The sequence below is a fragment of the Triturus cristatus genome, chromosome 1_2 (assembly GCF_964204655.1).
Source record: "Triturus cristatus chromosome 1_2, aTriCri1.1, whole genome shotgun sequence".
In the NCBI taxonomy this organism is placed as follows: domain Eukaryota; kingdom Metazoa; phylum Chordata; class Amphibia; order Caudata; family Salamandridae; genus Triturus; species Triturus cristatus.
This window is the reverse complement of record NC_140580.1, coordinates 914,132,483-914,156,187: the sequence shown is the minus strand read 5'-3', so window position 1 is coordinate 914,156,187 and position 23,705 is coordinate 914,132,483. Positions and strand designations below refer to the sequence as shown.

The 23,705-nt window shown below is 47.8% G+C and overlaps 1 protein-coding gene across 6 annotated transcripts in view; it reads left to right on the top strand.

Moving 5' to 3' along the window:
• The window catches only part of SAMD11 (sterile alpha motif domain containing 11), a 250,260-nt gene that overhangs the window by 214,218 nt on the left and 12,337 nt on the right, over positions 1–23,705 (top strand). For all 6 annotated transcript variants that reach the window (XM_085609682.1, XM_085609681.1, XM_085609683.1 and 3 more), the window contains exons 9-11: positions 13,069–13,184; positions 15,374–15,452; positions 17,113–17,819. In XM_085609682.1, coding sequence (XP_085465808.1) covers positions 13,069–13,184; positions 15,374–15,452; positions 17,113–17,819 — 902 coding nt within the window. The remainder of the gene's footprint in view (positions 1–13,068; positions 13,185–15,373; positions 15,453–17,112; positions 17,820–23,705) is intronic.

Genomic DNA, 23,705 nt, shown 5'->3' with positions numbered 1-23,705 from the left:
TTCCTTCTTCTATTTTGAAATTACCTTGACACCCATAAAGAACCCAACCCTCTAGAGAAGGGGTCTTCAAGCTGTGGGGCTGCCCCTCCAGGGGGACCTTGATTGACCCCGGGGTGGGGGGGCAGGCTCTGGTTAAAAGAAGCATTGTGCTGATAGCACTTCTTTGTCTTAAGCTTAAAATAAATGATCAGCAGTGAGCCATTCTGTAACGACCATCACTAACATCTTTTGTCATTTATACGTGGCTGATAGTGTGTCAAAAGGGGCGGGACTTCAAATATTCTTCAAATCTCCCGCCCCCCACTGTGGATTATTTTAGTAAGGCCTACTAACCAGAACAGTATGTTTGGCAATCATGTATTTGATTGCATTTTTAAAAGGTTTAACATAAAAGTGATGTTTAAATAGGTCTAGATATATTTCAACATTGAAAATGTAATACAATTGTGAAAAATTCGGTGGTTGCAATGTTTTTTTATACGGGGGTGCGGTAGTAAAAAGTTTGAAGACCACTACTCTAGAGAGAGACTTTTTAAAAAAACACTGCTCTAGAGAGAGACGAAATGCTTACTTGGAAGAATGCAGACTCTTTATTATGACTTGTAAAAAAAATATAATTTTAGTGCCTGATGCAGTGGTATTGCTAGGTCTTTTTGGACCCTGCTTCATAGTCCTAAAACGTGTTGTGTTAAGAACTGTAAACAACAGTATCAGGCCCTCCTGTGCCCTCCCACCCCTGGGCCTTGTTCATGCCTAATTAAAACTTCAAAAATTCGCAAAAGAAGGTCCATAGGGTGCTGTCCTTCCCCTGACCCCCAAGGAGGCGTGTCCATCCATCCTGGTGTTCATCACCCCAGGCACAGAGGCAGAACGCCTCAAGCTCCCACCAACAGAATTTGTGATCCTGACACTATTTCTTGGCCCCATCGGCTCCCCACAAATCCTCTTACTATCCTGCTTGTTCTCGCGGTCTTTGGTTGTACAAATCCTGAGTCTCGCGAGAACCTCGCCACGCAGCGCTGGATTGTTCACTGGGGGGAGGGGGGAAAGGGGGAGTAGGTGTCAGTGCTGCTGACCGGCTGATGGGCCCGGAGCCGGGTGAAGTAGTGTGGGTAGGAGCCTGTTTCCATCAGTGGAGTGCCGCATACCCCCTAGGGCTGGGTGGTCCTGGAGTGGGAAAGGAGTGTCGGGCTTCCTCCCATCAGGAATGCTACAACATTTCTGGGGAAGACGGGGAGCGTATATTTTCAACAGGAGGGGCTGCAGAGGTTGGAGGGGGGGAGGGGGTCATTAGTCAAGCAGCGTCTCCGAAGTGTGTAGGAAAAGTAGAATGGGGCCTGCAGTGGAAAGAAGGGATTTCTGAATCTTCTTTTGTTAATAGCCGTGCGTGGTGCGGATTGCTTCAAGATTTGCGGGGAGGGGGCTATAAGTGGGTCTACTTCCATCAGAGGAGGGCTACCGAGTCCCTGGAGGGGGAGAGGCGGGAACAGAAGGGGCCCCACTTTCATTAGAGTGTTGCGGAGTCCCTTAAGAGAGAGGGGCGGGAGTGAAAGAAGGTTCCCTCCAGGAGAGGAGGGCTGCAGGGTCCCTGGAGGGGGAGAGACGGGAGAGGGGTAAGCTTTGCTCTCTGCCTGACACAGCTGCTGCTGACACAGCCGCGACTGCCTTCGGCTCCCAGATCTGTCAGCCGAGTGCCTGGCAGTCGGCCAGCGCCGCCGCCAGCGCGGGGCTGCAGGGGTGGTGGGGAGGGGGTGAGCTAGGAAGCATGTCAAGAGGGAAGGAAGAGGAAGTTTGTGGGAGATGGCTGAGGTCTCAATGTGAGGAGGAAAAGGGGTAGGGATGTGTTCGAAACATTTGAAGGGAGACCTTTTAGGTAGCTCCCTGAAGCACCTACATGGGAGATAAAGAATGTGTGTGTGGGGAGGGGTGAGAAGCGTGTGAATGAGGAGAGAAGGGGAAGGTGCGAAGTGGGCTGGGTGGGAAGGCATGGGAAGTGGAGGGAACATCTCAAGAGGCATGTACATTGGTATAGTGTATGATGATCGCAGGACCACCGGGTCCATCTGATTGGCCGCCTATCGAACTAGGAACAAAAGTAACAATTGATATGCTGAACAATGCAAGATCTGGGTTTAATCCATAAACAAGCCTCCTTGGACCAGTTTCGGGTCACTACCCCCTCATCAGCCAGGCTATCTTGAATTGAGTGGTGCAGTGAGCACCGGACCCACGTCTGGGCATACCTTTCCCACTTAGGGCAGCAAAAGGAACAAATGACGGCTGGAATGCTGAGCAAGGCAAACATTCACCCCCACGTCACATATGGCTGGGTTTAAACAGGAATGGCATGGGGAGCAAAAACAACTATGGATTTAGGCACAGATCTCTGTACTGGGGTGAATATTTGACATTGTTCAACATTCTGTCCCATCAATTGTTCTTTTTGCATTTGTCACCCTGAGTGGGATGAGTATGCCCAGACGTGGGTCCTGTGCTCTCCATGCCACTGGAGTCCGAGTCCCAGGATGCTTGTTTCTGGCCCCAGGGAGGACCAGGCCTGGCAGTTTCGGGCTGGACTGTTCCCCTGGAGTGCAGGGTCAAGACTGATTTGCGTATGGCTGGGTTTAAACTGGAATGGTGTGGTGGGCAAAAAAACTATGGATTTAGGCCCATATCTCTGTACTGTAGAGAGTGTTTGCATTGTTCAACATTCTGTCCATCAATTGTTCTTTTTCCGCCTATTGAACTAAGGCAAACGTATTTTCCTGTAGATACAGATGGAAAAAACCCTCCCCTAAACCAGGCCTGTGTTATGTGGGGCACCAAATTCGAGGGAAAAAGACCCAATTGAAAAGCCTCAGCCTAGATCTGCAAAAGGGGTTATGGGGCGGGTGCCGATTACAAGGTTTGATTGGTGTGTTTTTTACTACCATCTAGTTTTGCGTCCTTCCCTTCATCTCTAGGCGGTAACTGTACCACTCATCCAGTGTGGAATCTGCATCATTTTTTATTACCTGGGCCACTAGAATAAGGAGGCAAGGAAAATGCAAATTTCGCTAGTTATTATCGTATTAAAACCAAAGTCTGCAAGATGTTCCATGACACTTTAATCTAGCTATTGTGACATTTCATCATGCAGGTGTCAGCATGCCAGTGTTACAAAAAACAGAAGCTCATTCAACAAAACAGAAGACCTACATCTACTGTTCGAAATGTTATTCACCGACAAATAATGATTTATCTTGCACGGAAGCACATAACCACTATTGTATTCATGCTGTCATTTCATTCTTCTAGAGTAAAGGTGGCTATGCACAATGTTGCAATCAGCAGAACACACTTCCTGCAATTAAAGCAGAACTCCTTTTATATTCTGCTTTCCTGCTGTGTTTTAAAGCCTGTCTCTTAGAGATCACGGTTAGGTTTATTCCAGGGCTTCTGGAGCAATCCCCCCAACAAGAAACAACCCTGGACAGAATTACGTTTTACTTGTTTATTACCAAAGTGGTTCACCAGGAGGCAAAATATTCTGTTGACAATCATTTCCACTCTATTATACTTAAATAGGAAAAGCCCTTGTTTCCTGCTGTAGAAAAATCAACCTTCCCTCAAAAGTCACATATGTGAAAATTAGCCTGGTATCTTTTGAAAAGTGTCAGGAACCCCATTGCATGCTCTATGTAGTATTTCTGGAAACTCTGTTAGCTAGTTTTTAGGTCAAACATTCGAGACATCTTGTATATACTTTAGTATATACTTATATGTGTCTGTACTTTGTGGGCTTTGGAAATCAGCCCTAGGACTTGTCTGCTTCCGTTTAGGGACTTTTTTTTCTGTTCAACTGCCTCTATTTAACTGTCTTGATAGAAAACGACCAGTAGAGGTCAGTAAAATACCAGAATTGCTTTCTGCTTGTTCAACTGCCTCTATTTAGCTATCTTGATAGAAAACGACCAGTAGAGGTCAGTAAAATACCAGAATTGCTTTCTGCTTGTTCAACTGCCTCTATTTAACTTTCTTGATAGAAAACGAGCAGCAGAGGTCAGTAAAATACCAGAATCACTTTAGCATTCTCTAGATTCCAGTCCATAGAAATCGTCTTCCACGAGCACCCGTAGACATTAATATTTTTTTCAAATCTTGTATTTTCAGTGATATGGCCACCGAATGCCCTGATTTGATATTAAAAACAGAGCTTTGGACTATACCATTTCACGCTGAAAGGCAATATTTCTCTCCATGTATTCCCATACCTGGCGTATCACGCAGTTTGGTGCTTACTTTCCCCTCATGTTAAAGAACAGTAGAAGTTTCAGCACCCAGGCTAATGTGCTGCATAGCTAAATAGACATAAGGTCCCAAAGGCGAGACAGATTGCATTGCAAATGCTTGTTTTTTTACATTTGCAAAGTATGCAGCCGAAGGTGGATTACATGCAGATGCATGCCTGTGCAGACAATGGTGGCCGCAGAATTACACAACTCCTTCTGCCCGATTTTAACTTCATCATCAAAAGACACCACATCATCTGTTACCATGCTACACTCATCAACAGTGTCTTGAAATGCTCAGGTATATGAAAAAATGCAGTGATTCTGCACCCTGGTGTTCAAAATGAACAGCTTCAGTGTAGTAATATTTTGGAAACACAAAAATTATATAGCTGAAATTATTTTACCAAATATAACAATTTTATGAAAGAGGCAAGTTCTGCCTTGGGCAAGAGCTCTGCAACCAGGCACAGGTTTTGTGGTAAAGAGGTGGACGCTCCCAAAGGGAATCGAGATCTTGTCTCACTTTGAGCCTCTGAAAGGACAGCCACCGGGATCATATCTGATGGATATGTGCCTAGGTCTGCCCCACCCTCCCAGTGCATTTGTCAAAATCCCCTCTTCTCCCATTTAAATAGATCTTGAAAATAGCGCTGCTGTGTAGGAGCTGGGATTGAAAACACCCCGTGTTGTGTTTTTCAGGTATACTTCCTCGAGTACGAACCGTTTTTCCCCTTCTTACCAACCCTCTACCTAGCAAAGCTGGGCTATGCAAATTTACGATTGTAGACTAGGCCCTTAGCTCCCAGGACAAATACCAGTCCAGGCACAACTTCTCGGATTTCTTTTGATTTGTGAACACAATGTGGAAACATACAGGTGGTTTCTATGTGTAAGAAAGTAATGTTCCAAGACAGCCTTCTGTCCTGGCCCCCATAGTGCCACTATCATCTGAAGGTGTGTGGGGGGGCGGGGGGGGGGCTCTAAAAGGTAAGGTCCTAAACAGCTGAGAGTAAGCCATGGGGTTGTATTGGTGAAATGCCTGTTAACTCGACTTAGAAGGAGGACGAGGTCCATGTGGCGGCCAAGAACGGGGGTTCTACATTATGGACTTAACCAGACTGGATATTTACCCGCAGGACTAGGCTTGTGCTTCTTTTGTGTTAATAGTAATAAGTAATGTATGGATTATTTAATGGCATGGTAACTTGGGCACCTTTCAAACTCTGAGTATTCAGAATCTTACTAGCAAAGACCATATCTCCCCTACATGGAGGAGGCCACCCTCAAAACTCAAGGCCAGGACAGCTGGACTCTCTGAAGCTGTAAAGAAAGGATTCATTTGCACGTCCAATACAGTCCCCTGTGGCCTATTCCCCCGGTGATGGAAAAAGTGACCCATTTCACGAGTGTATCGCTGGGAGGATAGACAATTTAGGGGTTGGGGTCACAACTCTAGATTAAGCTGCCTTAATTTCTACGGTAATCCCCTGACTTGTTTGGGTAAAAAAACTGAAGATTAGTTTGTCCGTTTCAGTCAAGTGCTTCATGGGTTCGCAGAGGTGCCTTGATACACTTCAGTTTAGGCGCTCTAGAAACATTCTGCGTTGGTATGCACTGAACTGTGGCTGCATTTTATTTCCAGATTGTTCAATGACGGGCATCAAAGCCTGGAATGTTTGTACTTGTAGATCGAACTAGCAGTGCAGGTAACCTTTGTTTACATATTTTCACAAGAGACCAGTCCTCTCTAGCCTTGCTGCCATATCCATATTTTCTGGAAGGGCAAGCTTTATAAAGTGCCTACCCCTAGGATGACGTCACAGTAGGTCTCGGTGCCTAAGCAGACCTCATAAAGCAAAGGAACATTCTAGAATGGCTTTTGTTGGTGATTGTTTGAGATTCAAGACTGGACAAAAAGAACTGTTCTTTTTGTCCTACTCAGGAGGTCCCTTGAAAACCCTCACCCAGAATCTGTTGCCATGCGCCTGCCCACAGTGCCACTTTCAGTTTGCAGGTTTTTCAGTGTCCGTGCCCAGGAAGGAGCTTGGCTTGATACCCAGGCAGAGGCTGGCAGCGCGGGAGCCCTTTCCAGGGTGAAATGGAACGCCTCACTCTAGCCTTATAACGCCTAGCCCTGTAATGGCTTTAAGTATTGATTATGTGAAGGCCATTAGCACTTATTGTTGAAGAAAAGTCAATACTTCCGAGTCTGGCGAAGCATTTGTCTCCTAGTAAAGGACGTATCAGATTTAGCAGCAAAAAGGGCAAATGCCTTTGTGCCCTGGTGGCGGCCGGTGGTGCGGCTGGCAGGGGGAGGGCAGGCACTGCTGTGCTAAAAATAAATTTACCGTAAACCTGTGTGCAGGATCACCTAGGCAGGACAGTTTGGGATAGCCAAGGACGGCGCTTCGCCCTAGAGAGGAGTGCGGCGCCTAGAAGCATGCTCTCCGGTCTGACCAGGAGCTGGGGTTGGGCGTTTGGACTAGGGGCAACGCCAGGATGGCTGGACCCAAAGACAGGTGCGGGCCGGATCGAACCGCATGAAGGCGGCGGCCACTGCAACTGCTGCGACTTTTATTGCACCCGGTTCCAGGTGCGAAAAAAACCATACCATTGGGTAAATTTCAGTAGGTCAAGCCTTCAAGAATTTAACAAGTGGGAAAAGCGAGGTTTTCATCGGGACATTCAGATTGTGGTGCAGTAAGCACTAAAAATCCAGATGTAATTCCCCAAAACTCTGAAAATGTGATCATTTTCACACCCAATAAAATCTGAACACATTGATGTCAGAGTCAGATTTCATCCATGCTATAGTTTTCGCATCAAAATACTGAACCACTTGTTACTAAGTCTGCATTTAACTGTGTGAAATCAGTGATCTTGGATTAAGTGGCCTGCATTGAAGTGTTTGGGGTCCAGTGTTGGGGAAGGATTGAGACTCCATTAAAGTTTATGGAGCCAGTGACTGGGAATGAGTGAGTCTCCACTAAAGTGTACGTGGTCTAGGGTTGGGGGAAGGATTGAGACTCCATTGAAGTTACAGGCCAGTGATGGGAAATGAGTGAGTCTCCATTGAAGTGTATGTGGTCCAGTGTTGGGGGAAGGATTGAGACTCCATTGAAATTACAGGCCAGTGATGGGAAATGAGTGACTCTCCATTGAAGAGTATGGGGTCCGGTGTAAAGAGAGGGATTGAGACTCCGTCGAAGTTTATGGAGCCAGTGACTGGGAATGAGTGAGTCTCCATTGAAGTGTATGTGGTTCTGTGTTGGGGAAGGATTTGAAACTCATTAAGTTTATGGGGTCAGAGGGAGAGGAGTTAGCCTAACGGCTAGGGCGTCCGACCTCGAATCTGGGGAACTGGGTTTGAGTCTCGGCAATGACGCTGAACATCCGTGATTCTGGGCAAATCACTTAATCTCCCCGTGCCTAACAAAAAATGAATGTGTCCTCATGTAATGCAACTGGTGCTATGTAAAGCGATCTGATACACGATTCGGGTCAAGTTCGCGCTATATAAAACTCTGCTATAAAAAAAAGTGATAGGGAATTAGTGAGCCTCAATTTATATGTATGTGGTCCGGTGTTAAGAGAAGGATTGAGACTCCATTGAAGTTTATGCAGACAGTGACTGGGAATGAGTGAGTCTTCATTGAAGAGTATGGGGTCTGGTGTTAAGAGAGGGACTGAGACTCCATTGAAGTTTATGGAGCCAGTGACTGGGAATGAGTGAGTCCATTGAAGTGTATGTGGTCCAGTGTTAGGGGAAGGATTGAGACTCCATTGAATTTACAGGCCAGTGATGGGAAATGAGTGACTCTCCATTGAAGAGTATGGGGTCCGGTGTTAAGAGAGGGGTTGAGAATCCATTGAAGTTTATGTGGTTCTGTGTTGGGGGAAGGATTTGAAACTCATTGAAGTTTATGGGGTTAGTGATGGGGAATGAGTGAGCCTCCATTTATGTGTATGTGGTCCGGTGTTAAGAGAAGGATTGAGACTCCATTGAAGTTTATGGAGCCAGTGACTGGGAATGAGCCTCCATTGAAGCGTATGTGGTCCAGTGTTGGGGGAAGGATTGAGACTCCAGGCCAGTGGTGGGAAAGGAGTGAGTTTCCATTGAAGTGTATGGGGTCCAGAGGTTTAAGATCCCATTGAAGTTTATGCAGACAGTGATTGGGAAAGAGTGAGTCTCCATCGAAGTGTATGTGGTCCAGTGTTGGGAAAGGATTGAGACTCCATTGAAGTTAAAGGCCAGTGATGGGAAATGAGTGAGTCTCCATTGAAGAGTATGGGGTCAGGTGTTAAGAGAGGGATTGAGACTCCATTGAAGTTTATGAAGCCAGTGACTGGGAATGAGTAAGTCTCCATTGAAGTGTATGTGGTTCTGTGTTGGGGGAAGGATTTGAGACTCATTGAAGTTTATGGGTTCAGTGATGGGGAATGAGTGAGTCTCCATTTATGTGTATGTGGTCCGGTGTTAAGAGAAGGATTGAGACTCCATTGAAGTTTATGGAGCCAGTGACTGGGAACGAGTGAGTCTCAATTGAAGTGTATGTGGTCCAATGTTGGGGAAAGGATTGAGACTCCATTAAATTTACAGGCCAGTGATGGGAAATGAGTGAGTCTCCATTGAAGAGTATGGGGTCCAGTTTTAAGAGAGGGATTGAGACTCCATTGAAGTTTAAGGAGCCAGTGAGTGGGAATGAGTGAGTCCATTGAAGTGTATGTGGTCCAGTGTTGGGGGAAGGATTGAGACTTCCTTCCACAACATTACTCCTAAAACTAAACTAACTTACACCATTGGTCAGGTGCTCAAACCCTATCTTTGCCTTAACCAATTCTCACCCTAGCCCTTAAAATCCCAATCTTAAACCCTAAAACCACACCCAGAGCTCAAGCTCATTCTAACTGTGTCTTAACGGAACCCTAACCAGATGATGCACCCCAGTGTTTTTATTTCAGTCATGTATCCGGTCCGTCCTTTGACCCTAAACTGTTCGGGCCCCAGGGGTGTATGTCCTTCTATTGCCTCATTGTCCTATTTACCCTCCTTCATTTATCCTTATTCTGAAACCCTCTGAGGCTGCCATCAGGTGGTGTGTAGCACTTTACAAACGCCCAAAATAAAATAAAATGACACCGTGCAGAGTGTTGCATGCGTGATAAATGGGCAGCCCTCTCCGTGTGTGGCTGTAGATGCTGATGTACACACGTTGCTTGCGTTGCACATATGTGGATACTGCCTGTGTGGTGGTGTGTAGGTGTGTGGTTGTTGCTGTTTGACGCTTTTAGCTGTGCAAATAATAGGTATCAGTTTGCCTGCGGGTGTGTGTGTGGTAGTGCGTGTGTGCGGTTGTATGTTGAGGTGGGTGCTCACATGTTGCGTGTGATTGATCATATGCATATGACTGTGCATTATGGTAGTAAGTGTGTAAATGTTGCGTGTGTAGTAGTACGCCTCGATGCGGCAGTGAGCAGAGTAGGTGTGCAGATGACGAGGTGTGCGTGATGGTGGTGTAAAGCGTGCAGATGCCGGCGCGTGCCAGTGTGCGTGTGCGACGCAGCGCCGAGACAGTTAAAAGGCGCTTGCTTCGCTAAGTAGCTTCCTATAAACCCCGGGCACGTCGCGGCGATCGTCTCCCGTGATTAGGGCTGGTTTCCTCGCCCACCTCCGCGCCCCGCGCCGCGCAGGCGTTAATGGGCGCCTCTCCATCTCCGGCGGCGGCGCGGGGTGGCGAGCACTTGGCAGCCCGGCACCGAGGCCGGCTAATTGGGAGGCCTCGGGGATGAGGGCGGTGATTACACACTTCACGGTGTAATTACATAAGCATCGCTCGGCTGCGGCCGGCTCCTGCCCAAGGTCAGAGCCGGCCTTACCTGAGATTAATTGGCGCTGCCACTGAAGGGCCCGCCACCGGAGCCCTTATACGATTAGCATTAACATTTCAACAGCGACACATCGATCGGTGGCTCTGGGCCAGGCGCACAGCGCTGCAATTAGAGAAAAGCTGTGGGGGAGGGGGAGGGTTGAGGCAGAGCTTGGAGGGCGGCGAGGAAGGTGGAGGAGAGAGCAGGGTCAAGGCTGTGAAAGGAGGTCAGGAGAAGAGGGTGAGACAGGCGAGAGAGAGAGGAGGGTTGAGGCAGGGAAGAGAGACGGGTTGAGGCAGGGAAGAGAGACGGGCTGAGGCAGTGAAGAGGAGAGACGGGCTGAGGCAGGGAAGGGACCGATAGGAAAGGGGGCTGAGAGAGGAAAGTGGGTAGGAGCAGAAAGAGAGGGGGCTGAGGTAGTGGAAGGGGAGAGGACTGAGGCAGAGGAAGGACGGAGGAGAGAGAAGGGCTGAGACAGGGAAGAGAGCGTGAAGGGCTGAAACAGGCAAACAAACCATCACAAGGTAGCAGTGAACACAAAAACCCGCAATATCGCCAAAGATGGCCAGGTCCGGACTGATGGTGCAACAGAGGACACTCCTGCAAACACAAAGTGCCTACAGGGGGAATTGAGAGAGCAATCCCCAATATAAAACATCAAACGTGTCTGGAGCACGCAGAGATGTTGTACAGACGGTATATCACATCATGTGATAAAAAAGTTATAAAATGTATTCACAAAACTAAAATGTACAGTATATCACGCAAATGTATGTACGAATCCCATATATGAAAATACAGCCAAATGTGCAATACAGATGGAGGGTTGGGAAGGGGGTAGGTAGAAAGAGGAGGCTACGTGAGAGGAGGACGGTGGATGGTGACTGGGGTAGAGGGGAGCTCTAAGCTGAGGTGAAGAGTGGGGGGCTGGTGCAAAATAGCAGAGATGCAGATACAGGAGTGGGAGAGAGAAGGTCTGTGAGATGAGGGAGAGGGTGGGGCACTAAGGTGAAGGGAGAGCAGAGGCCCAAGGAGGAGGTGCAAAAAGGAAAGAGGAGAGTGGGACTGGGAGAAAGGAGTAGAGAGAAGACCATAGGAAGAAACTGACCCGAGAGAGCGAGTGAAGACAGCGAGGGGCCTAGCAGTGTAATGGGAGAGTGTGGCTTGGGGGGGGGGGGGAGGGGTGAAGAGAAAGACAATGTGCTGGGAGGTAAGCACTGCCAGCGAGGATAAAAGAGAAACCCATATGTATAAAGGTGGAGAGGGGCTGAGACTGGCTGGGAGAGGGGCCAGAGAGAGAGAGACCGGAGAGAGAGAGGTGGACTTTAAGGGAGGGCACCAATAAAATTAAGAAGGGGGGCATCGAAGTGTAAACTTAGAAACACCATACAGAGGGATAGGGCGGAGGTAGAAGGCACAATAAAGGAGGGTGTGCTGAGAGATGGGGGCGAGAAATAGACATGCGCGAAGGTAATAGGGCGTGGGGTCACACAGAGAGATAAAAGACTGATCAGAGAGAGGGAGAACTGAATATAATAAAAAATAAAAACACTTCACTATCATAGGAGACAGGAAACGAGACGGAAGACGTACAGCCAGAGCCGTTGGGCAGTGTGAGTCCCCCCCCCCCCCTCTCCCAAGCAGCTTATTGATAGGTCTTGTAAACGCCAAAGCCATGCGCTCCGGGGGCTGCCCGCCTGGCTCTTGGCGCTGGACAGCTTCAGTGCAGCCTCAGAGGAACAGCAGTGTGGAGAGAGAGAGGTCTCGGGAAGGATTCTTTGGCGTAGAAAATATGAGGGGGGTTTCCAGACGATCGCTTTAAAAAAACAAACCGCTTCAAGAGTGATTTTTTTCCCTCCAAATGGACTAGAATACATCGGACATGCCCATCGCCCCCAAGAACCATACAGACGTCAAAGAGCCACGGGGGAGGGAGGAGGGGGGGGGTAATAATGAAGTCTTACCGGTGTGCAGGGAATCTGCGACTCACCGTCATCAGGCCTAAATGTGACTTTCAGACCCTGAGTGTGCATCTGTGGGACTGCATAGTCGTGGTCACTGAATCGGAATGTATCGCTGTGCGAGCCTTGAGATGTGGGCGTGACACCCTCAGTGTGGAGCAGTGAAAGCCTTGAGATGTGTGGGTTAGATTCTGAGTGAGCTACTTTGAGAGTCTGAAAACCCTAACTCTGGCCTTAGCCCAAACCATAGGACTTTAACATTTTACATAGTATATACTTGAACTGGCTTTCGGCGAGGCATCTCCATCCATTGGTCTGTTATTATGCCATTCACATTTTTCTTCCTCCCACTGACGCATGAAGCATGGGGCAGTGGGTCAGCCCACGTTGGCCATTGGCTGACTTTACTGTGAGGGATGGCCTTCTACCCATTTACAAGGAGCAGAGCCGCACACAAACTAGTTCAATGCAGTGCCAGGGCCTATGGCAATGCATGTTTTTTTGAGACCAGAAAAAGTATTTTTGCTTTTAGCCAATGTTTTTATTTCTTTTTTTTTGTAATGGCGAGGAACCAGCAACACCCCAACAATACAGTTTTACAAAAAATGCTGAACCAAAACAAGCATTAACAACGCCGAAAGTCTGGCAGCCAATGCTAGACCTATATACTTAACCACTGCTTGTTTATTTGATATAGCACGTGATGCTGCAGTTTTACATTTCTGGGCATTGCAAATAACTGGTGCTACTAATGTATATAATGGTTCTGAATTTGTCGTATCAGAGTGCTGACGGAGAGACTCGTATTTCAACCTCTATATCAGTCCCACACACGTCAGCAGTGAGTGCTTACGTCACTGAGGGCGCAGATCTCGGAGCCGAGTAGCTTGCACCAAATGGCCTGTTTTGTTATTGTTTTCATTTATATATACTTCTTTGCACAACTATTTCTTTTATTTCTCTAGAGAGATGTCACACCCACCGCCGCTGTTATCACCACAAAATGCCCCCCACATTGCACTGGGACCGCACCTGCGACCTCCTTTCCTGGGGGTGCCCTCCACCCTGTGCCAGACACCAGGTGAGCCTTTGAGTATCCATGTAACCCTTATCCTATCAATGTGGCGCTTCCCAAACCTGTTAAATCAGTCTTTTCTTTGTAATAACTTGTAGCGTTTTCTCTGAAGAGATATCACGCTTTACCTGGGTAGCGTTGCTATGAATGGGTCAGTCAAGGAACGAGACAGACGCACAAACCTGGAGCCTGTGCACTGTGGGGAAGGGGTTAGAAGTGGAGGTATTTATTGTATTGTGCTTGTACTTATATGGCACATTTAGGGATGGGTAGCACAGCCCTCCAGTGCTATGGATTCAGCACAGGGTGTCTTTCATGTGGGTAGTGTTTGATGTACACTTATCATGTATTGTCAAAAAGATTTGGAAAATAGGCTTTTTAACCTTTAAATTGGAGAATAAGGATGGATAGAAGGTGTGTATGTGTAGTGTGGTCTATGTGAGAAGTGTTTTGGTGGTGAGCTTTCATAGAAGAGGTGTTTCTAACCTTGTTGCTGTAGGTGTGTAACTGTGCCTATGCATGGGTGTAGGAGTAACGCTTATGGCGTGCCATGAGGTGAACAAATGCTGCCATTGGGCAGTCTTGAGTTATCTGCAGGATATGCCGTGGAGCCACACAGGAGCAATCCTCTTGAATGGCCTTATGCACCCAGCCATGGTGTACACTCTGGGGTATTTGTGTCGGAGCCTACAGCTGTGAGCAGAGATAGGGAGAAGTGGTCAGGTATGATTGGGCACATACTCTTCTAGCTGAAGTGTTGGGTGTGGACCTCTGTGTCCAGCTCTGCATACAAAGTAGTAAAATTGGACAGCTGTGTCACAGGAGTTTTCCAGCTTTGACTACAACGCAGTAAAGTTGAACAGATGTGTGCCAGGGGTTCTCCGGGTCTCATGCAGCGTGATAGAGGGTGTCCCAGAGGTTCTCCAGCTCTGAGTGCAGCTGAGTAAAAGGCCTCAGTGTGTCTAGAGGTTCTCCAGCTGTGTGCAGTTCAGTAAAGCTCGACAGGTGTGTCCCAGGAGGTCTCCAGCTCCAAGTGCAAGAAAGTAAAAGATGGACAGTTGTGTCCTGGGTTTCTCCAGCTGTGTGTCCAAGATAGTGAAGGTGACCAGGTCTGTAAACGGGGACAGGTGTGTGCCAAGGCTTCTCAACGTCAGACTGCAATGTAGTAAAAGTGGACAGGTCTGCCCCAGGGGTTCTTCAGCCCCGAGTGCAACGTGGCAAAGGTGGACAGGCGTCCCAGGGGTTCTGCACCTCTGAGTTCAACATAATAAAGTAGGACAGATGTGACCCAGAGGTTCTCCACCATCTCTAAACAATTTAGTAAAACTGGACATGTGTTTCCCAGGAGTTCTACAGCTCCGAGTGCAGCTTAGTAAATGTGGATAGATGCGTCCCAGGGGTTCTACAGCTCTGAGTGCAGCTTAGTCAAGGTGGACAGGCGCGTCACAAGGGTTCGACAGCTCTGAGTGAGGCTTAGTACAGGTGGAGAGGTGGGTCCCAGGGGTTTTACAGCTCCGAGTGCAGCTTAGTCAGTGTGGACAGGCCGTTCTAGGGATTCTACAGCTCCGAGTGCAGCTTAGTCAAGGTGGACAAGCGCCCCCCAGGAGTTCTACAGCTCTGAGTGCAGGTTTGTAAAGGTGGTGGACAGGTGTGTTCACCACCACCTCCGAGTTCAACATAATAAAGGTGGACAGCTCTCTCCTTGGAGTTCTCCACATCTGAGTGCAGTGTAGTAAAGGTGGTCAGGTGTGACCCAATGGTGCTGCAGCTCTGAGAACAGTGCGGTTAAGACGGACAGGTGTCTCACAGGGGTTCCCAGCTCTATTGCCAACGTGGTAAAGTATGGCAGATGTCTGTGTCGGTTTTTGCAAAAAAATGCGAAGTGGTAGAAATAGGCACACGTGTCTGAGGGTTTACAGCTCTGGGTACTGAGTACTATGTGTGGACTGGTTTTGCTGGGGAATCCTCAGCTCTGAGTGCTTTTGGTGTCTCTGAGTACTAAGCTGTAGAAATGGAGAAGTGTGTTTGGTAAGACTCCACCTCTGATTGCTAATGGGGAGACATGAACAGTGTGCCTGGGGCCTCCAGTAAGGAGTGTGCTGATCTCCATGTCTGAGAAGTTAGTATTACATGCAGTGAGGTGTTCTACGGACAGTACCTGGCAATAAATACATTAAATGTTTGTATTTCTGCAGGTTACGGGTTCCTACAACCGGCCCAGGCCGAAATGTTTGCACGACAACAAGAGATGCTCCGGAAACAGAACCTAGCCAGGTGAGGACAGTGGACTTTCTCTTCGGTGTTCTTCATTTCATGCCGCTTTCCTCTACTCACCTCTGTGTTATTCCAATTTTTTGCTCATAACCTTCCCTCTTTTCTTCAAATTCCTCTCCTCATTTCTTTCTCGTTGAGCCATTTTTCTCCCTTCCTTGTCTCAGTTTATTCTTTCACCAAGCTAGTGTAATTTTTTCACATCCCATTACCTTCAGTTTACTACCAGTATAATCTCAACATGCTAAAATATTGTGGGAAAGTATAGCGGCCGAATTAAGATTAGTAAATCTATTTACACTGACTCCAACTATGTTTTCGTAGTCGATATTTTATCACAATAACACAACTTTCCCTTCTCTGTCCTCATGACTTTCCCATCTCTTTCTGGCTCCCTTACTCTTAATGCTGCACTCTGTGCTGGTTCCATTTCTTTCACAACTGTTTTAAGGGCCATGTGACGTGTCATGGATTTCAGAAGTATGAAAACTTTTTGCAGCACCCTCAGGCTATCTCTCTCTCTCTATACACTAGTCATTTGATGGTCTCTCTCTGTAGGCTTCTAGAGTGCCTGAATGCAGCAAGGGCCCTGACCATGGCTTGACCTCTGGTGTATGGAACCTTATTTGTGTTACACTAGTGCACAAAGGTCAGTGTTGTGCAAAGGTTGTAACTCCTTCAGTTGGCAAGCTCCTTGGGGTAAGGGTTCTGCCTCCATATCCCGGACTTCGCCCAGTCCGGGATATGGACTAATGTTGCGTGTAAAACTTGGGCCACAATTTCAGGGTCTGTTACACTCTTCTTTTTAAAGTGACAATACGATGACCAGAGCTGAACGAGCTGTGGTTCATGGCACGTGCTGCCTACTTTGTGCAGTGTGCATAGGAGCCGTCTTGTAATGGATATCAACTCAAAGCCACACTTGTATCTATGCCCCTTTGTTCATAGTTGTCAGGGATGCTGTTAGGGGCAGCTACTCTGCAAGAGGGGTTACAAAAGTGGTGGCAGCCTGCCAGGGGTACCAGTTAGGAGCGAGTACTGCTAAACTTCATAATTCTGAGACCTTGTTAGATGTTACTAAAATGATGAGCATTGTATACAGGCTTAGAACCCGCTCTCTTACTCCATTGGTCTGTTGTGGTGCCAGTCACATTTTTCTTACTCCCACCACAGCATATAACATGGGCTATATGCCCACTTCAGCTATTGGCTAACTTCACTGTGAGTGACTGCGTTCTACCCTTTCCCATCAAGCACATCCATAGACACAGTAGTTTCCTTAAGTACGATGCCCCACTGCTTTCCCAATGATAGCGTTTTGCAAAAACTATGAAAAACAAGCATTGACTTAGCTGGCGACCAACCCCAGACCTTTTGGCTTTACCACTGCTTATGTATGGATCACTTATGTTTGTATATTCTTTGACAAGTCACGTAAAGCTTCCAGTCCTCCTGCAGGTACACCCTCTGGCAAGATTTGGTTGTAGGTTCTTGGGAATAGGCAAGCATAAGAAAGGGACTTGTCACCACTGCTGTGTAGTTTGAGGGTTTCGGGTCGTTGTCGGGCACATATTTGTGACTGGGGGTCTGAATCTGGCAGCTGCAGCTCCTTCTCTCAATGTACTCCCTGGAAGGGTTGTCATTTTCTCTTTCTCTTCTGTAGGCTGGAGATGTCTGCTGAGATCATCCGACAGAAAGAGTTGGAGAACCTCCACCGGCAGAGGCTGCTGTCTGCAGAACCCATGGCCCTGCACTCTGCACTACCCCCCGATCACCCGGCACTGCGGAACATGCACGAACTACCCGACGGGCACCCGCTGCGAGAGGAAATCAACCGGCGCAATGCCATGCTGGTACTCCGGCACAACAACACGCCTCTGCTGTCCCTCAATCACCATGGGGTGCCAAGCTCTACACCCCCAAAGGAACCGGGGGGCGGTAGGAGGGCCAGTCGCAAACCGTCCCAACACAGGACTGAGCATAACCAGAGTGAGGCAAAGGAGCTACTGGACCCACGGGGGAGGGATGGGGCCACGGATGGTCATGACGAGGAGATGAAGGACTCTGAGAGTGATGCCGAAGCCAGCGACGAGAAGGCGGAGAGCCTAAAAGCTGAGAGCAGCAGCTCAGGCCATGAACTCAAGGAAGGCAAAGAGACAGTGAAAGGGTGTGAAGGCATGAAGGACCTCAGTGACATGAACACCAGTCAGACCATGCCCTGCATCTCCTCCGGCACGGAGTCCCCCAACCACCTGCTCGGCCCGGGCATCCCCAAGAGCGAGACCAAGTACCTGCCTCCCGGCTCCTTGCCGCCACCTCAGCCATTCCCTTTCGGATTTCCCTACTCCGTCAACCCGTACTTCCCCTCAGGTAAGATCCTGACCTCATGAAGCACACGGGGTTGGCATTGAGGGCAGTCTGTGTTTCAAATTTTTTGTTTTTCAATTAGGACAGTAAGACATGGCGAGGCATTATTCTTGTAAGCACTTACTATATTCTGGTATTCACAGTACATGCCGCAACATTCTTCATCTGGGCGCGTGGCTTAGACCCAGTCTTCAGATCATGTGGCGCCGAAAGGTCCCATTTATCCTGTCCAGCTTTCTCTCCTTCGGATGTGCACTGACTTCAAATACATGTCTCTTCGAGCTGAAATGGAGACTCTAGACACATTTATGTGTTATGTTAATAGTTCGAGTCTACCTGCTCTCCTCTCTAGAACCTTTACTAGATTTTGAAGACCTGATACCTTTTTTCAGTTTTTTCTATAGTGCAGATCTATCCCATGTCGTGATTTATGTTTTGTCTCAGAGGCGATGTAAGTCACTTTGGTTTCTGCACTTCATACGTTATTGTCTGCAACAGTGTGCTCCTAGCTATGAGTGGGTCCATCAGGGCAGCCTCTGCCTTCATCTTTGGTGCCCAGGGCAATTCCCTTCCTACCTCTAGTCCCTGGAGGCCTCAAGGCAGTAGCATTGGAGAAAGTAAACCGGTCTCGGAGTAATTTTTTTCTCTGGTTTATAAATCCTTTGCCCTTCGCTTTGCCTCTCGGCAGCAAACAGAAGGCGGCTACCGGGAGGCCAAGAGCAGCACCAGGGGTGGAGCGCGTGATGTCATTGGGGGATTCAATGGGTGAGTGATGACACTTCTGCTAGCCCTGTCATTTTAGTGAATTGGTGTCCATGGGATTGCTTCACACCACGACTGATGGGAAGTGACACGAAATAGATATGAAGGTGAGGGGAGAAATAGAGTTTCGATGGAGGGAGGGCCAGCATTATGGGAGAGATGGTACCCAGCGATAGGAGACAGTCACTGATGATTCAGTGATGGGGAGGGGATAATTTCAGAAAGGGCATGTGAAACTGGAGTGAACAGATTCCGAATTTAGAGGAGAGGTTTGCTTGTTGGGAGAGTTAGAGACGAACCATCGAAAGACTACATGAGGGGGTGAGAGTAGCCGTGAAGTAGCAAAGGGAGACTTTTGAGGGGCTGAGAGGAGAGGTGCAGATTTCATTTGCACTTCAGGAGCTGATGTCAGTGAGATGATGAGAAGTGGTCCTCAGTGAGCCCCGACGTACAGATGCCCCGTACCACCCCCTACGACTGATGACACATACAGTCAAAGTGAAGCCTCTTGCTGTTAATACTACCTCATCAGTGCGACGGATACATTATTCAAAGCATATGCTGTATAAGAGAACCCATTGGTGAGACAAGTATGTAAACAGACATGAGCCATATACAGCAGCTCACTGGTGAGCCAGTTGTGCAAAGGGAGCGTGAGATGTCTACAGTGTAACTTGTCTCTTGGTGACCAGACTGGTATCCAGTGGGTCGGGGGGGTGCTGGACAGTTGCACTTTGTGATCAGGCTGGCATCCGATAATCAGACGTTCTATGTAAAAGTAACTTTTCATTTCATGTGTATTTATTCTTGGCTTTGCCTAGCTCAGACATTGTCTTTATATCTTCAAAACATAATTGCATCAGCCCAGGTATGAATGGCAGGGGAGGTGATAAATTATATGTAACTGTTAATTGCATTTTCTTCTTCAAAACATAATTGCATCAGCACAGGTAGGAATGGCAGGGGATATAATATTTAACTATTAATTGCATTTTCTGTGAAGATGGGCATTGGATAAACGTTTCCGTGTAGAGGTCTTAATTTATCTGTGATCTTCTGATGATATCATTTTTCAAACAATTTATATGGACATTTTATACTGATTTAAAATTCCTTTTGTGCCTCTCAACAAATTAGTATACACATTTTACAGACGTGCGTTTCGTGTTGTGACCAGACGTTGGCATACCAATCACTGAGATTAACCGGATGGCATAGGCTTAAGTTGTGGTGGCGTTCTGTTTTGGAGGGGTGTGGGTCAGTGGGACCCGTGGGTGTCTTATGCAGTCTAGGTTTTGGCGACTGGACTCAAGCTTTCTGTTATATGTTAAGTTACTACTAGCTTGTGAATGGGCCCTGTTACTTGCAGGATGGATTTTTGATTTACATTTCCTGAAAGCACTTGGGGGTGGAATAAAGGGGGGGGGCGGAAGACCACTGAGTGCCTCTGTAAGGGAGACCTGCAGGGCGCAGGCAGCCCTCTGCCTCCCGAGCGAGGCTAGCCTGCGCGGGGCAGCGTTCCATCTGCCCCCCCCCCTCTCTCCAGGGAGGGGGGGCGGTTCACGGGAGGACGGGAGCTGTCAGCCCCCTCGCCAACACCAGTCAGATCCTGTCAACCACTCTCCTGTCTGACCTTGTTCTCGGAGCGGGGGCCTCCTGCCCCAGGGAGGCAGCGAAGGACTGAGTGCGCCGGAGACGGAAATCGATATATCGATCGGTCAGACGCAGTCCAATTAATGCGGGTCCGTCCACGGCGCAGCCTGCACAGGCCGCGATAAGGGAGGGGGGTCTGTGCGGTGGGGCATGCGGCCATGCACTGAGAGACCGGGCAGATATTATTGCATGGGACACGGTTCTTCTGACTGATTCCACTGACGGGCGGGAAAGGATAGTATGAAAGATGTAGAATTCTATGGAAATGTATATACCACAAACCTACCAGGTAAGCAATGGAGAGGTGTGCATTAATGGGGCATTTTAGGAGCAGATCCAGGGTTAGGCTGCTGGTAGTACAATTAGTGCCTTACACCTCCTAGAAGTGATGGGTCTGCCCTCCCCCACCAACGAGGCCCTGTGGTCCGGCAGTGTGTGGGCCGGCCTAGCTTCCTATGTGGTCGCATGGACTTGGATAGTTCTGCATTTCGGGCTCAGCTTCAGGGAATCCTGCTTTTCGCTGTCTAAAAATCTATCTGGAAAGAACATGCTTTTAAAGCAGTACTTTCTTCTTTATATGGGTGACAGGTTTGAGACATCCCCTCGTCTCAAAAATGTATCGAATGGGCAGATGAAGGAAACGTGCAGTGATTGGTGAAAGTAAAATAAAAGGAGAGTCCTGTCAAGTAGGCAGTGGAAGGATACAACTCATGCAGTCTGCACTCTGTGATACAGAAATGCTCCTGGGCGAAACAGACTCAGGAACAAGGTCAGGAGCAGACAACTGAGAGGGAAAACAAAGCCAGCCAGTAAGGAAGAGCAAGGGGCGGGCCCAACCCGCACCTCTAAGTATCTTGGAAACAATAGATCTTCCTACAGGCAGCGAAAGTTGTCTATAGCCAAGACTTAAAAACTCCTTGCCAGGCTTTCTGGGGAACCCCATGCTGCTGTGAGAGGGGCTAAACTGGATATAGCCAGACAAAGTCTGTGGTCTGGTAGGTTCCCCCTCTGTCTGAGCAGCATAATCTTTCAACTTCCAATACTTTCACTATATATATAGCTGCCTCGCTGCTGTGCCTAGCTGCACGGGCCTCTGTTTAGGCTCTAGTTAGAAACCAGGGATAATGCAAGAATAAACATGTCAATCGAGCTTGTCATCTGAAAAGTCTGCCTGTCCCGAGCATTTTTGGGTGTGTTCACGGGTGACGGTAGCTGAGGTCTTTAACAGTTGGGAATCTGCCCGGGTGGCTCAAGGTTACACTTGGCTATCATATTGGCTTACAAAACAAAAATTCTCTGTGCTCTGACACATGACGTCACTTACATTGCTGTCATCGAGGGTCATCCGTAGTTTCCAAGGCGGTAATAAAATCCTCTCTTACCTCACCCATACAACTCTCCTTTAGGACCTACCACTGGTGGTCGTATTATCATGACTTCGCTCTGACGCATTGCCTCACTGGCTATCCTCCCCATGTGGTCTAGATTTGGAAGTGGAGAAAGACTCCTGTAATTCAAACTTTTTATCCTGCCCCTTGCGTCTTCGAGTGGGAAAGTTGCGTCCTAGCCTCAGACCCTAAGGACCCTGCCCATCTCTCCACATGCTGTACCTTTGACCCTGACAGTACAACTTCTCTGAAACTGAACACACCACTCGCGTCCACTTAGTGTGCAGTCTTCTTGGAAGCTTCCTTCACAAAGTGATCAGAGGCTGTTTCTCTCCTGGACACCAGTCAAGACATCTCCGGCCTGTGAGGGCAGGTACCTCTGATCAGGGTGTTGTGTTTCTCAAACTGTCCATGTTGTATATGGATTGCAAGCTAAACAGTAATCCCCACACAAAAGGAAGTGTGCTTTTCAGACTTGTTCGTGGATAGCCTCGAAGACCTAGCTTGGGCCATTTTAGACATGGCCTAGACACAGCTTTCTTTAGTTGCCATTTAGGACTCATGTTTTTTTCTTTAAAAATAATATATATATATATATATATGTATATATATATATATATATATATATATATATATATATATATATATATACAAAAATACATACATATATAATAAATACAGGACTCCTGATCAGCTCTCTTCATCCACTTATCTGTGGATAGCATGCTGTGCCAGGCACTGATTCCGCTCACTGCTACACCCAAAAATGTATACATTCTTTCCACTCCTTAGTTCTTCTGCCCCCTTAGTGTTTCTCGACTCCGTCCATCCCGGCCAGGTTGAGTGCTCATAATACCGTTTGCTCGTTCTAGCGAAATAAAAGCATTTCAGTCAAGATCATTGCAGTGAAAATGCACTGTTTCTATTCTCTCTCGCTTCTTTCTTTCCTCTCATCTGGCCACTCTCCCCTCTGTGCTTTCAAGTGCTTGTTGGGTGCTGTAAAGTCAGGGCTTTAGGTGATATGAAAAAACTGGAGGGTCTCGCAAAGGGGCGTGGCCAATGTAATTAAGGGCGTGGCTTAAAAACACTTAAACTAAAAATCTGTGCTTAGCATAGTGTGCCGCCTGACTTGTTTCGCTGTTTCTGTTATTGCATCTAGATATTTGATACACAACAAATAACATCATACCTACAACAAGTCAGGACTATTGGCTTTGTCAATGGTTGTTAGTTGCATAAGATAAATAAGCAGCAACTATGGCTTGTATATAATATTGAAAAAGCTTCCACTTAAAGCCCTGGTGACACCACGACAATGTTGCTGCTGCTGAGTTTCAAAACGAGAAGGGAAATCCAGAGACAAAATGACTCTTTAAAAGGTTTCCCTTCCCCTACAACGCTCACCTGGTATGACGTCATGCCGTAACTTCTCCACTAGGGAGAAGTGAGCAGCGGACATCGATGTGCCTGCTGTCACTGCAGTCCAGGAAAAAAGGACCGCCTTTGCCAGGGCACAAAACAGAGCCCGATAGAGACCCGTTTCGAGGCCCCCTTTAAAAAACTGCTGGTGCTCAGACCCGGTGAGACCCGGCCAACTTAAAGCCCTGCGTAAAGTGCGTTGTAAGATAACATCATACTGGTTGAGCTCCACTGCGTAAATGAAGAGCATTCGTTAGGGTAACCACCTGCTTCAACAACATTACCTTTGATTGATCACTTGATGCATTCTTGGTGTGGTAGTCCTGCTTTGATTCTATTGAACAACGTTAACCAACACACCTTGAAAGAATGATTTGTAGGTTATAAGTTCAGAACTGGAGAGAGCGTCCATAATGACCTGGAGTTTGGGCCTCCCCCTAGAGTTCACTGTTGTTGGTGGCCCCAGCCACACAGGAGACTTCTAGGAGGTAGAATCTGCTCCCCCCGCACCTAAGTGGGACCTCCAAGAGAACACCCACACACCAAGTAGACCTTTTGTAGGAAAGAGACCCCTCTCTTGAGATCTCAACCTCCTGGAGCAAGCTCTCTACCCCCTCGGTACACCCGCCCCAGTAAGCCTGGAGGGATGGGTCATTAAATAGGATGT